The sequence below is a fragment of the Engystomops pustulosus genome, chromosome 8, assembly GCF_040894005.1.
Source record: "Engystomops pustulosus chromosome 8, aEngPut4.maternal, whole genome shotgun sequence".
In the NCBI taxonomy this organism is placed as follows: Eukaryota; Metazoa; Chordata; class Amphibia; order Anura; family Leptodactylidae; genus Engystomops; species Engystomops pustulosus.
The window spans coordinates 8,291,995-8,310,581 of record NC_092418.1 but is presented as its reverse complement, the minus strand read 5'-3'; the positions used below and the strand labels follow the sequence as shown (position 1 = coordinate 8,310,581).

The window sequence follows — 18,587 nt, the reverse complement described above, 5'->3', positions numbered from 1 at the left end:
ACAGTGGACGTCTGTGACACTATAGCCCCGGGTCAGACGTGAGGACAGTCAGATCCAACTTGATTATCCATAACGAAATACAAACAGCAGTAACAGTGGCGCTGGATGCGTCCCTGGCAGCGGGTCAGGCTGCACCAGTATTGGCTCCGGCTGATGGCGGCCAGGCTTAGACTATCCCCAGCTCGGCAGCGCCAGTGTCTCCCCTCTCTGTAGCACTTTCAGCTCTGCTAGATCACAGTGTTATCTCCTCGGTTTCTCCACTACCAGAACAAGGGCAGAAACCCCTTTATGAAATATGGAATTCTGTTTGGAAAGTTCTGGGCAGACAGCCACTGTAGCAACCTGCTTACTACCAGGTGACATGAAATATCTCTCATACAGGGGTTTTTCCTACATAGAGATGAGTAGGGTAATTCTGGGTCACTACAAATATTGTACGGAGTAGACGGCGCCCCCTGCTGGAGCGCTCAGTGTTGTCAGCGCTCACCCCTGCCGCTATACACAAGACACTGCACACAGAGGAGGTTACCATTCAAGGTTTATTTGGTGATTATAACCTCACAGGAGGCTCAAGGCACAAGTCAGGAACCGATGATAAAGCCCCAGACCCTGGACCCCCAATAGTGACCAATGGAAAAGGGTGGACAGACTAGGCCCACACAGGAGTAACATGGCGCTACCAAAGAGCAACCACCAAGAGAGCCACGGCATAGTACAGGGCACAGGATGGAGGTGCCACCAAGAGAGCCACGGGATAGTACATGGACGGAGGTGCCACCGAGAGAGCCACAGGATAGTACAGGGCACTGCTGGGGGGCACCACCAAGAGAGCCACAGGATAGTACAGGGCACTGCTGGGGGGCACCACCAAGAGAGCCACAGGATAGTACAGGGCACTGCTGGGGGGCACCACCAAGAGAGCCACGGGATAGTACATGGCACTGCTGGGGGGCACCACCAAGAGAGCCACAGGATAGTATATGGCGCTGCTTGGAGCAACCATACTCAGTGCCACATAAGAGGAGGGCATAAGGCGGGGGTGAATCCCATGACGCCAGGAGTCGGGGCTCTTTCACTTCTCCTCTTCCTTCTGTTGGGGGACAGTGCTGGGAAGGCCGAGGAGTCCGGTTGCGGTGCTGAAGAGGTTAATGGGCGTGGATCCATCTGTGATCAGGGTGGACTGGATCCCAAGACCCTGTAACAGCTTCACCTGGGAGATGAAAGGGTTAAACAGTGAGACCACAGACTGACTTCCTCTAGGGGGCAGTGTGTGGGGCGAGGAGCGGGGTCACCTACCTGCAGCTCAGGGCCGGCCAGCGCTATGTCCCTCAGGGTGTTCGCACCGATCGCCTCCGTCATCCCCCGGAACTTCTTGATGGAGATTTCGGAGAGCTCCTGCTCCTTCTGGATCTCCAGTTTGTTCTTCTCCTGCAGATACTTCAGCTCCTCGCTCCGGGCCTGACGCAGCCGCTGCAGCTCAGCCTCCTGTATATGGAAGAAGGTCAGGTGACCACCATAGCCGCAGCCACCCTGCACCCGCCTGCCCGCAGCGCCCCACTCACCGTCTCTATGGCCAGAGCCTCGGCCCGTAGCTTGGCCTGCAGCACCGCGCCCTCACCCTCGATCTTTGCCGCCTCCGCCTTGGACTGCGCCTCGGCCTTTGCTGCTCCAGTGCTCTCTACAACAGTGCTGAGAAGAGGGAAGAGGGGGTTACAGGGGGACCCCGACCATAGACATGTACACGATCACAGGGGTCCCCCGACCATAGACGTGTACACGATCACAGGGGTCCTCCGACCATAGACGTGTACACGATCACGGGGGTCCTCCGACCATAGACGTGTACACGATCACGGGGGACCCCCGACCATAGACGTGTACACGATCACGGGGGACCCCCGACCACAGACGTGTACACGATCACGGGGGACCCCCGACCACAGACGTGTACACGATCACGGGGGACCCCCGACCACAGACGTGTACACGATCACGGGGGACCCCCGACCACAGACGTGTACACGATCACGGGGGACCCCCGACCATAGACGTGTACACGATCACGGGGGTCCCCCGACCATAGACATGTACACGATCACAGGCTAAATTTGGGATTTATAAGGCTCCTGATTGGCTCCCTGCTTCACCATTGCACTATACAGTATTGGGCCCCCTGATTCGGGGTCTCCTAGTAATTGCCCCCCATTACCTCAGTGCCTCCAGCTCCAGCAGCTCCTTGCGCGCCCTCTCGGCCTCCGCCTGGTCTGTAATCCTCTGCCTCTCCAGTCGTCCCTTGGCTTCTTGTTCCAGTCTTTCAGCTTCGTGTCTGCGGTGTGATAGGGAAACAAGGGGTTAAAATAAGCAATTCCCCCCAGGTGCAGCACCCCCTCCCACCACTGGAGGCGCCATTAGAAACTTGATAATATTACCCCGTGGGTCTAGTGGAACTGTTAACCCCTAGGCCCAAACTCAAGATAAAATCAATTATTTAGGGGCCTCATCCTTTAATAGAAATCTCCCATCAGAATCCGTCCTGATAAACCCGGGACATCACTCATAGATCCAGGCACCGGGACTGCGGTATCTTCTTATATGTCTTATCTATGGTATCAATATTTAAAATTATACTAATGAGCTCTGTAGCTTCACAGGCCGTTACACTGTACTCTGTCTCCCACTGTTTGAGATTACAGTAGGCAGAGGTTGAGACAGTGTAACAGCCTGTGAATCTGCAGCAGAAAGGGGCTCATTAGCATCATTATAAAAGTAGGTTTTAAAAAGAAGGAGGCCACGGATCACACATATAAGAAGATGCCGCAGCCCCGATGCCTGGATCTACAAGTAATGTCCTGGGTTTATCAGGATGGATTGTGATGGGAGATTTCCTTTAAGGCAGCATTCACACGACCGTCGGGGGCACGTATGTACAGCCACAAGCCACAAGCCTACATCCCCCATAGACGGCAATGGTCACCCCTCCTCCTCTCCATTCGTGGCGAACACAACCTCATGGGCCGCATACGTTAGTGTGAATGCAGCCTAATTGTGTATTAAACTGCATTCGTCTTCCCCTGCTCAATCTGCATCCTAGCACCACACTACCCCCAGTGGCTGAAGCAGGTTAGTGCAGTGATGTATCATTTACATATATATGTATGGCTGTTATTAAATGTATATAACTGCAGATTATCAGATAATGATTGGCTGGCATCCTGCAAAGTCCCATAACAGAGTCTATAAATTCTCTCTCTGTCTGGGTCTTTCTGGATTAGTCACTTTCATAAGTTTATTGCTGTATATGCAGCAGAGCCCACCTGGCTCCATATGAGACAATCCCAGAGAAGCCGACCACTGGTCCATGGTGACGTTCCTGCAAGCCACTGGTGCTCATTATCACCGTGGCCAGCCAAATCTCCAGCCTGCTAGCCTCAGAGGAAAGAGGGATCCCCAGCCCGCTGCTGCGTGAAGCCTGGCAATAACTCGGCTCCTTCTGAGTGTCCCTGGACCGCCGGCACTATCCCTGACCTCCCAATAACATCTGCCTGGGGATTAGCACCTACACCAGCAGTGCCCCTAGGGGATGCCGTCCTCTCCGTGCTGTCGGCCCCATGGGGGGATGTGACAGAGGGGGCACCATGAGCCCAGGATACAAGCAGAATCACTTTCCTCTATTTTAACCCTTTTTGCTGCTTCCAGTCTAGAGGAGAACAGCTCAGCCGGACACTGACACATTGTAACAAATAATCACCGCAGGCCACGAGACTGCGGTCAGGTCTAGGCCGCAGCATACGTCACCTGGCCGTGGCCTCCTGGGAGTTGGTGGTGATCTCGATGGCGAGCTGGACACTCTTCTGCAGAGCATCGCGGGTGCGCTGGTCCACGGGCTCCACTGATTGGATGTCCACGCTGGTGATCACCAAGTTATTCTGAGGGAACTTGAAGGAGTTTCGGATCTTCACCGAATCATCAAAACCAAAGACGGCCGAGCAGATGATGCGGTTCGAGTTCTGGGGATGAGTGGAATATAAGGGGTTAATCAGGGTAAAACAAGCCCGGAAGACCCCTAGGCCCATCCTGGGTGCCCTCTCCCCAGGAGATATACGTTTATATGGCAGCCCCTCCCCCTCCTCTCACCTTATGGAAGTCGTCAAACTGCACGGAGGCCACGGCCCCTCTGATCCGCGAGGCGATGGCTTTACAGGCGTCGCCCACAAAATCCGGGACACTGAAAATCTTTGACGCCTCCACGGGATCCGTCTTATCCTGCATCTCAAAATGCCTGAGACAGAGAAAAGGAACATTAGTAACCGGGGGTCACGCGCCGCGCCCCTCCCCCAAATCATAGGGCTCCAGAGTCATGGGGCATCATGTGACCCATCTCATCTCAGCTGATTGGTGCAGGGATGTCACACGGGGAGGAGTATCCTCTGGTGTAAAGTATGACCTCCCTATAGCACCCGCTGACCTCTGACCTCAGTGACCTCTGTACATTGGCGCCTCACCAGTTGTAGGACAGCTGAATCTGCAGCCGGGCGTGATCCGCTGTCTCGATATTGATGAGGTCGGTGCAGAAGTCGGGCCCCAGCAGGAGGCAGATGGCCTTGATGACGTTGGAGCGTTTGGGGGTCCCTCCCGAGAGACTGAGGACTGTGAACTGTTCATCGGGTCCCAGGATCACCAGCTCGGGGCCAAACACCACCCTGCGGGATGGAGAGAGACGGTTACACACGAGCACGAGGGATCACTCCCATCATCCATACATTGTAGCCACATGTGTATGTCCCATGATGCCTTGCTGGGAGGCGTGGCCAGAGCACATACATCGGACCCTATAAATTATGAGGCATTATGGACACTTACCTGGCCTTCTTCTCCCGGTAGTCGTACACCTGGACAGCGGCGTTATGCGGCACCCGGTAGGTGACCACCTTGGTCTTGTCCCGTGGTGCTGCCTCTTGTGTTCTGGTCCCACGGGTGGATCTGTCCGCCACGGGATCCTTCCCAGAGGCCAGAAGAGCCTCCACATTGGCAGGGAGCTCCTTCTCCCACAGCTCCTCGTCTTGCGTTAACATATAAGTGTGACCCACAACCGCTCGCACCTGGTGGAGACATCTATAGTGACCTTCTAGGAACCCCCAGAACCCCATCTCTGGGGGACAAGGTGAGAGAGGAAAGGGTTAACCCCATAGATTACGACGATGATAACGACCATTCGTCTAGGATTTCACACACTGCGGTCCATGGTCTATTCATGGCCACGATGATGAGTGATTGAGGATACAGCTGGAGCGCGTGAAAACAAACATGGCCGACCCAAGATGGCCGCCTGGACCCTGCTGCTGGTCACACTCACCTTCCCCGTCTTGATGTCCCGCACGTAAATGCCTTCGTTTTCATCCAGAGGAATGGACTCCCTCCTCACCACAACCTCCACCTCTACTGGGGGGACGTACTCCAGGGGCCCCCTGATCATCCAGCGGTCTCCAGGTTTTCTCTCCACCTCGTTCCCGTCCTGGGAGAAGATACAAGAAAGACGATGATGGGAGAGAAGAGGAAGAAGAGGCCACGAATGTCCAAGCACCTCACACCCACCTCGTCCTTCTCCTCCAGGACCTGCAGGGCTCTCAGGACCAGACCCTCCTCCTCAGACAGAATGTAGACATCTTGGATTCCTGACTCCAGATCCTCACCAGGAAGCAGAAAGAAGGACTTCTCTCCCTAACCCAGGAGAAGATGGAGGTTATACTAGATACTGACCTAAGCGGACTGGAGGCCAGAAGAAAAAGCCGCCAGGATATCCAGCTGGAGAGCAGAGAGCAACGAGAAAGAGAAGAGAGCAGGCTAGGCTGTCTATTAGGAGGAGCAGAGAGCGGGCTAGGCTGTCTATTAGGAGGAGCAGAGAGCGGGCTAGGCTGTCTATTAGGAGGAGCAGAGAGCGGGCTAGGCTGTCTATTAGGAGGAGCAGAGAGCGGGCTAGGCTGTCTATTAGGAGGAGCAGAGAGCGGGCTAGGCTGTCTATTAGGAGGAGCAGAGAGCGGGCTAGGCTGTCTATTAGGAGGAGCAGAGAGCGGGCTAGGCTGTCTATTAGGAGGAGCAGAGAGCGGGCTAGGCTGTCTATTAGGAGGAGCAGAGAGCGGGCTAGGCTGTCTATTAGGAGGAGCAGAGAGCGGGCTAGGCTGTCTATTAGGAGGAGCAGAGAGCGGGCTAGGCTGTCTATTAGGAGGAGCAGAGAGCGGGCTAGGCTGTCTATTAGGAGGAGCAGAGAGCGGGCTAGGCTGTCTATTAGGAGGAGCAGAGAGCGGGCTAGGCTGTCTATTAGGAGGAGCAGAGAGCGGGCTAGGCTGTCTATTAGGAGGAGCAGAGAGCGGGCTAGGCTGTCTATTAGGAGGAGCAGAGAGCGGGCTAGGCTGTCTATTAGGAGGAGCAGAGAGCGGGCTAGGCTGTCTATTAGGAGGAGCAGAGAGCGGGCTAGGCTGTCTATTAGGAGGAGCAGAGAGCGGGCTAGGCTGTCTATTAGGAGGAGCAGAGAGCGGGCTAGGCTGTCTATTAGGAGGAGCAGAGAGCGGGCTAGGCTGTCTATTAGGAGGAGCAGAGAGCGGGCTAGGCTGTCTATTAGGAGGAGCAGAGAGCGGGCTAGGCTGTCTATTAGGAGGAGCAGAGAGCGGGCTAGGCTGTCTATTAGGAGGAGCAGAGAGCGGGCTAGGCTGTCTATTAGGAGGAGCAGAGAGCGGGCAAGGCTGTCTATTAGGAGGAGCAGAGAGCGGGCTAGGCTGTCTAGTAGGAGCAGAGAGCGGGCTAGGCTGTCTAGTAGGAGCAGAGAGCGGGCTAGGCTGTCTAGTAGGAGCAGAGAGCGGGCTAGGCTGTCTAGTAGGAGCAGAGAGCGGGCTAGGCTGTCTAGTAGGAGCAGAGAGCGGGCTAGGCTGTCTAGTAGGAGCAGAGAGCGGGCTAGGCTGTCTAGTTGGAGCAGAGAGCGGGCTAGGCTGTCTAGTTGGAGCAGAGAGCGGGCTAGGCTGTCTAGTAGGAGGGGCAGAGAGCGGGCTAGGCTGCCTAGTAGGGGCAGAGAGCGGGCTAGGCTGCCTAGTAGGGGCAGAGAGCGGGCTAGGCTGCCTAGTAGGGGCAGAGAGCGGGCTAGGCTGCCTAGTAGGGGCAGAGAGCGGGCTAGGCTGCCTAGTAGGGGCAGAGAGCGGGCTAGGCTGCCTAGTAGGGGCAGAGAGCGGGCTAGGCTGCCTAGTAGGGGCAGAGAGCGGGCTAGGCTGCCTAGTAGGGGCAGAGAGCGGGCTAGGCTGCCTAGTAGGGGCAGAGAGCGGGCTAGGCTGCCTAGTAGGGGCAGAGAGCGGGCTAGGCTGCCTAGTAGGGGCAGAGAGCGGGCTAGGCTGCCTAGTAGGGGCAGAGAGCGGGCTAGGCTGCCTAGTAGGGGAGCAGAGAGCGGGCTAGGCTGCCTAGTAGGGGCAGAGAGCAGGCTAGGCTGTCTAGTAGGGGCAGAGAGCGGGCTAGGCTGTCTAGTAGGGGCAGAGAGCGGGCTAGGCTGTCTAGTAGGGGCAGAGAGCGGGGTTGGCTGTCTAGTAGGGGCAGAGAGAGGGCTAGGCTGCCTAGTAGGGGCAGAGAGAGGGCTAGGCTGCCTAGTAGGGGCAGAGAGAGGGCTAGGCTGCCTAGTAGGGGAGCAGAGAGCGGGCTAGGCTGTCTAGTAGGAGCAGAGAGCGGGCTAGGCTGTCTAGTAGGAGCAGAGAGCGGGCTAGGCTGTCTAGTAGGAGCAGAGAGCGGGCTAGGCTGTCTAGTAGGAGCAGAGAGCGGGCTAGGCTGTCTAGTAGGGGAGCAGAGAGCAGGCTAGGCTGTCTAGGGGGAAAGCAGAGAGCGTCTAGGCTGTCTAGTAGGAGCAGAGAGCAGGCTAGGCTGTCTAGTAGGAGCAGAGAGCGGGCTAGGCTGTCTAGTAGGAGCAGAGAGCGGGCTAGGCTGTCTAGTAGGAGCAGAGAGCGGGCTAGGCTGTCTAGTAGGAGCAGAGAGCGGGCTAGGCTGTCTAGTAGGAGCAGAGAGCGGGCTAGGCTGTCTAGTAGGAGCAGAGAGCGGGCTAGGCTGTCTAGTAGGAGCAGAGAGCGGGCTAGGCTGTCTAGTAGGAGCAGAGAGCGGGCTAGGCTGTCTAGTAGGGGCAGAGAGCAGGCTAGGCTGTCTAGTAGGAGCAGAGAGCAGGCTAGGCTGTCTAGGGGGAAAGCAGAGAGCGGGCTAGGCTGTCTAGTAGGAGCAGAGAGCGGGCTAGGCTGTCTAGTAGGAGCAGAGAGCGGGCTAGGCTGTCTAGTAGGAGCAGAGAGCGGGCTAGGCTGTATAGTAGGGGAGCAGAGAGCAGGCTAGGCTGTCTAGGGGAAAAGCAGAGAGCGTCTAGGCTGTCTAGTAGGAGCAGAGAGCGGGCTAGGCTGTCTAGTAGGAGCAGAGAGCGGGCTAGGCTGTCTAGTAGGAGCAGAGAGCGGGCTAGGCTGTCTAGTAGGAGCAGAGAGCGGGCTAGGCTGTCTAGTAGGAGCAGAGAGCGGGCTAGGCTGTCTAGTAGGAGCAGAGAGCGGGCTAGGCTGTCTAGTAGGAGCAGAGAGCGGGCTAGGCTGTCTAGTAGGAGCAGAGAGCGGGCTAGGCTGTCTAGTAGGAGCAGAGAGCGGGCTAGGCTGTCTAGTAGGAGCAGAGAGCGGGCTAGGCTGTCTAGTAGGAGCAGAGAGCGGGCTAGGCTGTCTAGTAGGAGCAGAGAGCGGGCTAGGCTGTCTAGTAGGAGCAGAGAGCGGGCTAGGCTGTCTAGTAGGAGCAGAGAGCGGGCTAGGCTGTCTAGTAGGAGCAGAGAGCGGGCTAGGCTGTCTAGTAGGAGCAGAGAGCGGGCTAGGCTGTCTAGTAGGAGCAGAGAGCGGGCTAGGCTGTCTAGTAGGAGCAGAGAGCGGGCTAGGCTGTCTAGTAGGAGCAGAGAGCGGGCTAGGCTGTCTAGTAGGAGCAGAGAGCGGGCTAGGCTGTCTAGTAGGAGCAGAGAGCGGGCTAGGCTGTCTAGTAGGAGCAGAGAGCGGGCTAGGCTGTCTAGTAGGAGCAGAGAGCGGGCTAGGCTGTCTAGTAGGAGCAGAGAGCGGGCTAGGCTGTCTAGTAGGAGCAGAGAGCGGGCTAGGCTGTCTAGTAGGGGCAGAGAGCAGGCTAGGCTGTCTAGTAGGGGCAGAGAGCAGGCTAGGCTGTCTAGTAGGGGCAGAGAGCAGGCTAGGCTGTCTAGGGGGAAAGCAGAGAGCGTCTAAGCTGTCTAGTAGGAGCAGAGAGCAGGTTAGGCTGTCTAGTAGGGGCAGAGAGCGGGCTAGGCTGTCTAGTAGGAGCAGAGAGCGGGCTAGGCTGTCTAGTAGGAGCAGAGAGCGGGTTAGGCTGTCTAGTAGGGGCAGAGAGCGGGCTAGGCTGTCTAGTAGAAGCAGAGAGCGTCTAGGCTGTCTAGTAGGAGCAGAGAGCAGGCTAGGCTGTCTGACATACATTTGTTTGAGGTAGCACACAGATGCTCATCCTTTATGGGGGTCTCTGGGTATTCAGAATATGTGCCCCCCGTTTGTTACCTTCACAACCTTCTTCTGCCCCAGTTGGGGTTTCCCATCAGCTCCCACTGGGTCCAGGATGACACAGTACTGCCGGCTGTTGAGCGTCGTGATGTCCACCACTCCCACCACCTCCTCGTACACGTTGGGGATGTAGGCCTCCGTGTCCTCCATGGTGACCAGCCACTCCTCCCCGGTTCTCCGCAGGTTCCCCTTCTCATCTCGGAAGGTCTTGGTGGCTCGGATGTGCAGAGCTTTCTACAGGACAGATTATTGGAGCTGTCACATCGAGTGCACAATGTCAGGAGGATTGTATAAAGCCAATGCCCTGAGCCCTGTGTGTGGGTGATACTACAGGACAGGTGATCCTGTGCATGATTTGGGGGTCATGCCCCCCCCACACACACTCACAACTGTACACATTACTATGAGTCCACAGCTTATCAGCGCTGAGCGTGACACGGGGTTTCCCTTTATTGCCCATTTTATGACTCGGATTACCTGAAGGCCATATTCCGAGTGTGTGGGCGGAGAGGGGAACGCCTGGTCCCCAGAGCACGGGTACAGACCGGTCACATGACAGGGCGACCTTTACCCTTGTGTGATTACCAGGAAGAGAAGATGTGGGGGCCAAGGCTCTGGATGGAGGGGTCATAGCTGTGACCCCTGACCAGGACGGAGACTGAGGGCAGAATTATTGGAGGCTGAAGTAACCTGCATTCTACCTCCATTATGTATCGCCTCCCCCTCCCCCATACTGTACACTGCAGCTCCACTCACTGACTGGAAGCAGATGTGGCTGCACACAGCAGTGCGATATCAGGTGTTACCTTGTCTGTCAGTACAAAAGCGTCCACAACGTCCACAACCTCCTCGTATACTCCGGGTAGGTACGCGCCAACCTTCTTCACCAGCCACTCCTCCCCTGCAAGATGGAGACTGTGAGATATGGGGCAATGATATATACACTGAAGGACCACTGACCCGTCATGACCTCTGTACACTGCCTCCAGACCCGTCATGACCTCTGTACACTGCCTCCAGACCCGTCATGACCTCTGTACACTGCCTCCAGACCCGTCATGACCTCTGTACACTGCCTCCAGACCCGTCATGACCTCTGTACACTGCCTCCAGACCCGTCATGACCTCTGTACACTGCCTCCAGACCCGTCATGACCTCTGTACACTGCCTCCAGACCCACCATGACCTCTGTACACTGCCTCCAGACCCACCATGACCTCTGTACACTGCCTCCAGACTCACCATGACCTCTGTACACTGCCTCCAGACTCACCATGACCTCTGTACACTGCCTCCAGACTCACCATGACCTCTGTACACTGCCTCCAGACTCACCATGACCTCTGTACACTGCCTCCAGACTCACCATGACCTCTGTACACTGCCTCCAGACTCACCATGACCTCTGTACACTGCCTCCAGACTCACCATGACCTCTGTACACTGCCCCCAGACCCACCATGACCTCTGTACACTGCCTCCAGACCCACCATGACCTCTGTACACTGCCCCCTAATCCACCATGACCCTCAGTACACTGCCCCCTGATCCACCATGACCCTCAGTACACTGACCCCTGATCCACCATGACCCTCAGTACACTGACCCCTGATCCACCATGACCCTCAGTACACTGACCCCTGATCCACCATGACCCTCAGTACACTGCCCCCTGATCCACCATGACCCTCAGTACACTGCCCTCTGACCCGCCAAGACCTCTGTGCACTGCCCCCTAATCCACCATGACCCTCAGTACACTTCCTCCAGACCAACCATGACCTCTGTACACTGCCCCTTGACCTGCCATGACCTCTGTACACTGCCCCTTGACCTGCTATGACCTCTGTACACTGCTCCCTAATTCATAATGACCCCTGCACACTGCTTCTTGTACCACCATGACCTCAGCACACTTCCCTTTTACCCACCAATCATTGACCCTCCATGACCTTTGTACAGTGAGCCCCTTAGCAGCCATGGCCTTTGTATACTGACCAGTGACCCTTGCGTGGTCCTCTCGGTCCTGGCACTCTTTGCGGGCCCGCAGGCGGATGGCCTGGTTGTGTCGGATCACTGTTGCCTGGATGGTCTGTAATACTTCCACCTCTTTCCGGGGGATGTAGGTGCCTATATGGGGGGACAGGTCATAGGTCAATGCCTCCTTATTACAGTGTTAAATTCAAGGACCTTCACATTCACACAGGATCGTAATACCTGGACCTTCAAATAGCCACTCGTCACCGGCCACAAACTTCTCATTGTCGTCCTCGAAGTCCAGGAGAGCCTTGAGGTGGAGCGCCGTGTTGGCGAGGACCACGGTCAGCGGGGTAATGCCCTGTGCCCAGGACGAAAGGGTTAAATATATTCTGAGATTAGCAGAGGGGTATAGCTACATATCACCAGGAGGGGGCACCACCTGTATGGAAAGGGGAAGTGCCCAGAGTCCAGCAGGCGTGGCTCCCTCCTGAATGGGGTGTGTTTTACCTGCTGTAGCTCCTCCCCCGGGTATAGAGGGAATGGATCCTGGGCCAGTCGGATCTCTTGGTCTCCATGTCGCAGTTTGGCCTGTCCGATGTCATCAAACTGGACATTGCGCCCCTGGTCCCGCACCACCGGGTTCTGGATCACACAGTAGTGGCGTGGCGGCACCATGACCATGCGGACCGGGTGGAAGAGGACCCTGCAGAGCATTGCCATATGGTCACCAACACAACACGACATCAAGCAGCAGGGGGCGACAAAGAGCTAAAGAGGAAGCTCCGCCCACTGCAAACAGCCCAGGCCCATGCAGAGGCATGATGGGAGAATATTCATAATACAATATAATGGGATCATGTACTGCGCATGTGACATAGGACTAACCCCTGTAATGGAGATGCCCATTCTATAAATTTATGACCACATGCAGGGGTCACAGGGACTCTGACCTTCACCCTCACACTACAACGGGTCTCACCTCTCATTGTCCTGCCGGATGTAGGTTTTGGGTCCGGTCTCCACGCGGGAGATGTTGCTGTTCTGGTCGAGGACATGGATGTAGTGATAGGGGGGGATACGGATGATGGATTCTTCACTCATTCTTATGCTGGACAGCCCTGACGGAGAGAAAAACAAAGTATAGTGATATCAACTGTACATCAGTATATAGAGTATATACCCCAGTATAAAGAGTATTCCCCAGTATCAGTATATACCTCAGTATATATCATATACCCCAGTGTCAGTAGGTAGAGTATATAACCCCATATAAAGAGAATACCCCAGTATCAGTATAAAGAGTATATACCCCGGTATCAGTATATTTTCAACATATAGTGTATACCCCAGTTTCAGTAAAAAGAATATATACGCCAGTATCAATATATAATGTATATAGCTCAGTATGTAGCATATACCCCAGTATCAGTATATACCTCAGTAGATAGTGTATACCCCAGTATCAGTATATATTTCAGCATATAGTGTATACCCCAGTATCAAAATATACTTCAGCGTATACCCCAGTATCAGTATATACCTTAGTAGATAGTGTATACCCCAGTATCAGTATATATTTCAGCATATAGTGTATACCCCAGTATCAAAATATACTTCAGCGTATACCCCAGTATCAGTATATAGAATACATACCCCAGTATAAAGAGTATACTCCACTATCAGTATATACCCTGGTATCTGTATATAATGTATACCCAAGTATCAGTATATACATCAGTGTAAAGAGTATACCCCAGTATTCGTATATTGCTTACACCCCAGTAAAAGTATACACAGTTCGGTTATATCCCGGTATCACTATATAGCGTATACCCCAGTATCAGTGTACAGTATATAATCCGTTATATGATCCTATTACAGCCTTGCAATGAGTCATTGTGTCTTCGCCATCTCCTCCCTGTAATCAGTAACTCGGAATATATCACGTGTCCCTTTCCATAGTCTCCTGCGGCCCCCGGTAAGGACATTGCACGACTTATAGTAGTATAGATTATTGTTATAGTCCGATCACTGTGGAATATACGACTCAGGGGACACCCAATACATCATACATTACCCTGACCCTCCCCTGGCTAACACTGGAGTAGTAGACATCTCATCATCCTGAGTGTCCTGCGGCGTCACCTCCTGGTTGTTATTCTCTGCTCCCCTCCCCCCTCTCCAGGAAGTTCTGCGTCTCCCCCTGTCCTGGACAGAACCCCCAGGCAGACCCCAGTACAGACCAGTTACCTTCCCAGTACACCCAGCAGATCTGATGAGGAAGTAGGAGGAGGTCGGTGAGCGGCCACTCCTTGTAGTTACACCACCTGACATGAGTCTCATCATGACTATACTGCGCTGCCTCAAGGGTTGTATTCCCAGAAGTGATGCAGGAGATTTCCACATGCGCAGTCACTGGGATTATTCTGAGCTGGGACACTACACATGGAACAGCTGTGGGATCATAGAGGGAGAGAGACCCCTGGAGCCCCCCCTGTGCGCAGACGTGGTTGCTGGGGGTGAAGTTATGTGAGAATTCTGGCAGAAGATTGATATGAACAGCGTCTAACGATGAAGACACTGGTGCAGGAGCGGATATAATCAACAGTCACTCTAAATTGGGGTACAAAGACCCCCCTATGCCTGTCTTAGGGATCAGCTGTAATGAATTTGAAGAAAAACCTTGTGTCCATTATCATCTGTGCTCCACCGCAGTCAGGAAAGGAGCCCCCAGTATATAGATGACTGCACCACAAGATGAATGAGAAACAAATAGGGGGCCCACATCCCGAACCCCATGACTGATGAGCCAAATACATAAATCCAGTGTAACCCAGAGGGGCTTCTCTATCATCAATCTACTGTATCTATCAACACGTGGGAAAAGTAGGGAGAGAAGAGGAGCGCAGTGTGGGGAGGAGCGCAGTGTGGAGAGTTTGGGTGCGGCGTTATTATCCTCTATGTTGACTTTCTATGTTTCATTGTGGCGCTGAGCCGGAGACACCAAGGGAAGGGGGGAGCTGGTTCTGCCACATTTCAGGTTTAGGTGGAGATGAGAAAGATAAAGGTCACTCATCCCCAGAGAGAATGTGGAAACAGACCTGGGGAAGCTATATATAGGCAAATATACCGTACTCCTCATCGGGTGTATAGTGTCCTCAGGTCATATATATTATGTGTACTATGATGTGTATCCTGCCCTCAGCTCTTGTACATGTACACACATTGCTGCAGTAGCTGCCAGATACCTTTGCGGTCAGAGGAGCGATGCTTAAACATAGGAGTGGCTGTCAACGAAGACATTCACACGTTCTGACCACATTTCCGTTGTTCCACCCATTTTCTGCCCATAGAGATGGAAATAATACGGTAGATTGTAAGCTCTTGTGAGCATTGGCCATCACTAATTGTATTGTTCCATCTTATTACCCTGGAATCTGTAAAGCGCAGCAGAATATGATGGTGCTCTATAAAGATTTATTATTAATTATTAACCACGTCCTGCTCACACAGCTGAGGGTTTCCCCATTCACTGACAGCAAGCAGAGGTTTGGAAAAATCTTATGAAACTGATATACACAGGGCCTTGTTGTATAGTACTGAGCTTTTTGTGCAACCAATCACAGGGCAGCTCATATTTCTAGAACGGTTGTGAATACATGGAAGCTGCTCTGTGATTGGTTGCTATGGGGACAGGCTTAGTAACCAGGCCTTGTTGTGTATGTGGAGCCTGTGTTGTGGTGCTGATGTGGCTGTCACCTGCGGTTGCTAAGCCCTGGGAGTGTCATGCGCTAAATATATACACCCTCCCCCCATACCTGCAGGATACACACAATTTGCATGGTGTCACATTTAACCCTTTAATCACAGTTCAGGCTCCGCAGAACGTGCATCGGGTACAACAACGAACGTCACCAAATATCATAAACAACACAGGGAAAGCTCAGCCACAGGGAGCCCCACAATCACATCACAGTAATATATCATGTGCCCCCCACATATGCCAGCAGCCCGACTCCCAGGATAGCCAGTGCTCACCCACCATGCCACCCCCAGCATAGCCAGTGCTCACCCACCGTGCCACCCCCAGCATAGCCAGTGCTCACCCGCCGTGCCACCCCCAGCATAGCCAGTGCTCACCCGCCGTGCCACCCCCAGCATAGCCAGTGCTCACCCGCCGTGCCACCCCCAGCATAGCCAGTGCTCACCCGCCGTGCCACCCCCAGCATAGCCAGTGCTCACCCGCCGTGCCACCCCCAGCATAGCCAGTGCTCACCCGCCGTGCCACCCCCAGCATAGCCAGTGCTCACCCGCCGTGCCACCCCCAGCATAGCCAGTGCTCACTCGCCGTGCCACCCCCAGCATAGCCAGTGCTCACTCGCCGTGCCACCCCCAGCATAGCCAGTGCTCACTCGCCGTGCCACCCCCAGCATAGCCAGTGCTCACTCGCCGTGCCACTCCCAGCATAGCCAGTGATCACTCGCCGTGCCACCCACAGCTTTGCCAGTGCTCACCCACCGTGCCACCCCAAACATAGCCAGTGCTCACCCACCGTGCCACCTGCAGCATAGCCAGTGCCCACTCACCATGCCACCCCCAGCATAGCCAGTGAATACTCGCCATGCCACCCCCTTCATAGCCAGTGCTCACTCCCCGTGCCACTCCCAGCATAGCCAGTACTCACCCGCCGTGCCACCCCCAGCATAGCCAGTGCTTACCCGCCGTGCCACCCCCAGCATAGCCAGTGCTCACTCGCCGTGCCACCCCCAGCATAGCCAGTGCTCACTCGCCGTGCCACCCCCAGCATAGCCAGTGCTCAATCGCCGTGCCACCCCCAGCATAGCCAGTGCTCAATCGCCGTGCCACCCCCAGCATAGCCAGTGCTCACTCGCCGTGCCACCCCCAGCATAGCCAGTGCTCACTCGCCGTGCCACCCCCAGCATAGCCAGTGCTCACTCGCCGTGCCACCCCCAGCATAGCCAGTGCTCACTCGCCGTGCCACCCCCAGCATAGCCAGTGCTCACTCGCCGTGCCACTCCCAGCATAGCCAGTGCTCACTCGCCGTGCCACCCCCAGCATAGCCAGTGCTCAGTCACCGTGCTACCCCCAGCATAGCCAGTGCTCACCCAGCATGCCACCTCCAGCATAGCCAGTGCTCACCCTATTACAACCAATGATCCCCCGTCATACCCCCCTATACAATTATTAGAATTGCTGCCACAGAAATCAGGGAGGAATGAGACAAGAACCTATGTGTTCTCACCTGGAAAATGTCCTCCTGTAATCACCAGCACAGGTGAGAGGCGACCTGACAGGTGAGAGGACAGGTGCAGCGATCACAGAGAGGCCCCTCCCCCCCAGACTCCACCTACACAACACATATCACCCATTGTGCTGTATCTAATCCTATCCTGTGTGATACTGCCTGCTGAGCTGTGTATCTAATCCCATCCTCTGTGATACTGTCTGCTGAGCTGTGTATCTAATACTATCCTGTGTGATACTGCCTGCTGAACTGTGTATCTAATCCTGTCCTGTGTGATACTGCCTGCTGAGCTGTGTATCTAATCCTATCCTGTGTGATAGTCTGCTGAGCTGTGTATCTAATCCTATCCTGTGTGTTACTGCCTGCTGAGCTGTGTATCTAATCCCATCCTGTGTGATACTGTCTGCTGAGCTGTGTATCTAATCCCATCCTGTGTGATACTGTCTGCTGAGCTGTGTATCTAATCCTATCACATGTAAATTTTGTACCTCAGTATATGGTGTCAGGTATCAGTATGGGGGTCTCCCTGCCGCTATAGGGGGCACTGCTTGTAGTCCTGGTGGTCTTCAGGTGATCAGGCAGTGACAGCAGATATCCGTGTGTTCCTTCCCCCTTGTGGATAGTAGATGGTACTGCAGCACGGATGCGATGTCTAATCTTCCTGTACAGTCACGGCCATGAGTTTTGAGAATGATACAAATGGTAACTGTTACAAAGTCTCCTGCATCAGGTGTTATAATGGTAATTTCCATATTCTCCAGAATGTTATAGAGAGTGATCAGCTTATCAACAATTCATTGCAAGATCACTATTTGCCTAGAAAATGAACTTTTTCCCCCAAAACACATTTCACCTTCATTGCAGGCGCCTTACAAGGAGCAGGTAACATGGTGTCAGTGATGTCTCCAGTAACACAGGTGCGGGGGCTGGGGGACAGGGCTGGAGATCAATCTGTCAGGATTAAGTAACAATCCCACCCCTGGACACTTTACAAGGAGGCTGGTGCTTGGCATCATTGTTTCCCTTCTGTTACGCATGGTTATCTCTAAAGAAACACGTGCAGTCATCATTGCACTGCACAAAACTGGCCGCACAGGGAAGAGTATCGCAGCTAGAAAGATTGCCCCTCAGTCACCAATCTATCGCATCATCAAGGGATTCAGGGAGAGAGGCTCCATTGTTACCAAAAAGGCTCCAGGAGCCCAAGAAGGACCAGCAAGCGCCAGGAGCGTCTCTTACAAGTGTCTCAGCTTGGGGATGGGGCTCCCAGCATCACAGAGCTCAGGAATGGCAGCAGCAGGTGTGAGGCATCTGCACGCACTGTGACACTGCGGAGACTCCTGGAGCAAGGCCTGGTGTCCAGGAGGGCAGCACAGAAGCCGCTTCTCTCCAGAAACCATCAGGGACAGACGGATATTCTGCAGGAGGTGCAGGGAGTGGACGCTGAGGACTGGGGGAAAGTCATTGTCTCTGGTGAATCCCCTTTCTGATTGTTGGGAGAAGACAAGGTGAGCGATGCCCCAGTCCTGTCTCCTGCACCTGTAAAGCCTCCTGCAGCCATTCATGTGGGGTGGGGGGGGGGGGGCAGAGCCTTCTCCAGCATGATGGAGCACCAGCCATAAAGGAGAGCACTAAATGGCTCCGGGAACAGAACACAGATTCTGGGTCCATGGCCCGGGAACAGAACACAGAGATTCTGGGTCCATGGCCCGGGAACAGAACACAGAGATTCTGGGTCCATGGCCCGGGAACAGAACACAGAGATTCTGGGTCCATGGCCCGGAAACTC

General features: G+C 54.5%; 1 protein-coding gene across 5 annotated transcripts; it reads right to left on the bottom strand.

Annotated features, from left to right (window-relative positions):
* Window positions 1-525: 525 nt before the first annotated feature.
* MVP (major vault protein) lies at window positions 526-16,908 on the bottom strand. Of its 5 annotated transcripts, none has more exons than XM_072119498.1 (17): window positions 16,796-16,908; window positions 12,512-12,650; window positions 12,040-12,235; window positions 11,770-11,890; window positions 11,551-11,682; window positions 10,358-10,452; window positions 9,549-9,785; window positions 5,593-5,718; window positions 5,354-5,512; window positions 4,861-5,099; window positions 4,503-4,700; window positions 4,135-4,279; window positions 3,796-4,007; window positions 2,210-2,326; window positions 1,563-1,689; window positions 1,297-1,485; window positions 526-1,210 (listed from the first exon to the last, which is right to left on the bottom strand). In XM_072119498.1, the coding sequence occupies exons 2-17, from the start codon at window positions 12,631-12,633 to the stop codon at window positions 1,073-1,075; spliced, it is 2,553 nt and encodes an 850-aa protein (XP_071975599.1). In that variant the 5' UTR covers window positions 12,634-12,650; window positions 16,796-16,908; the 3' UTR covers window positions 526-1,072. The 5 variants fall into 5 exon arrangements, with proteins under 5 accessions (XP_071975599.1, XP_071975596.1, XP_071975598.1 ...); XM_072119495.1 differs by lacking the exon at window positions 16,796-16,908 and adding an exon at window positions 14,781-14,850; XM_072119497.1 differs by lacking the exon at window positions 16,796-16,908 and adding an exon at window positions 13,783-13,936.
* Window positions 16,909-18,587: the final 1,679 nt, after the last annotated feature.

What these genes read in the sequence shown, in the direction of transcription:
- MVP (XM_072119495.1), bottom strand. Translation starts at nt 14,835, where the DNA reads ATGTCTTCGTTGACAGCCACTCCTATGTTTAAGCATCGCTCCTCTGAC. An exon ending in TCCTGGAGGAGAAGGACGAG is followed by an intron (nt 5,513 to 5,592) that starts GTGGGTGTGAGG and finishes ATCTTCTCCCAG; the next exon opens with GACGGGAACGAGGTGGAGAG. An exon ending in GGGACATCAAGACGGGGAAG is followed by an intron (nt 5,100 to 5,353) that starts GTGAGTGTGACC and finishes TGTCTCCACCAG; the next exon opens with GTGCGAGCGGTTGTGGGTCA.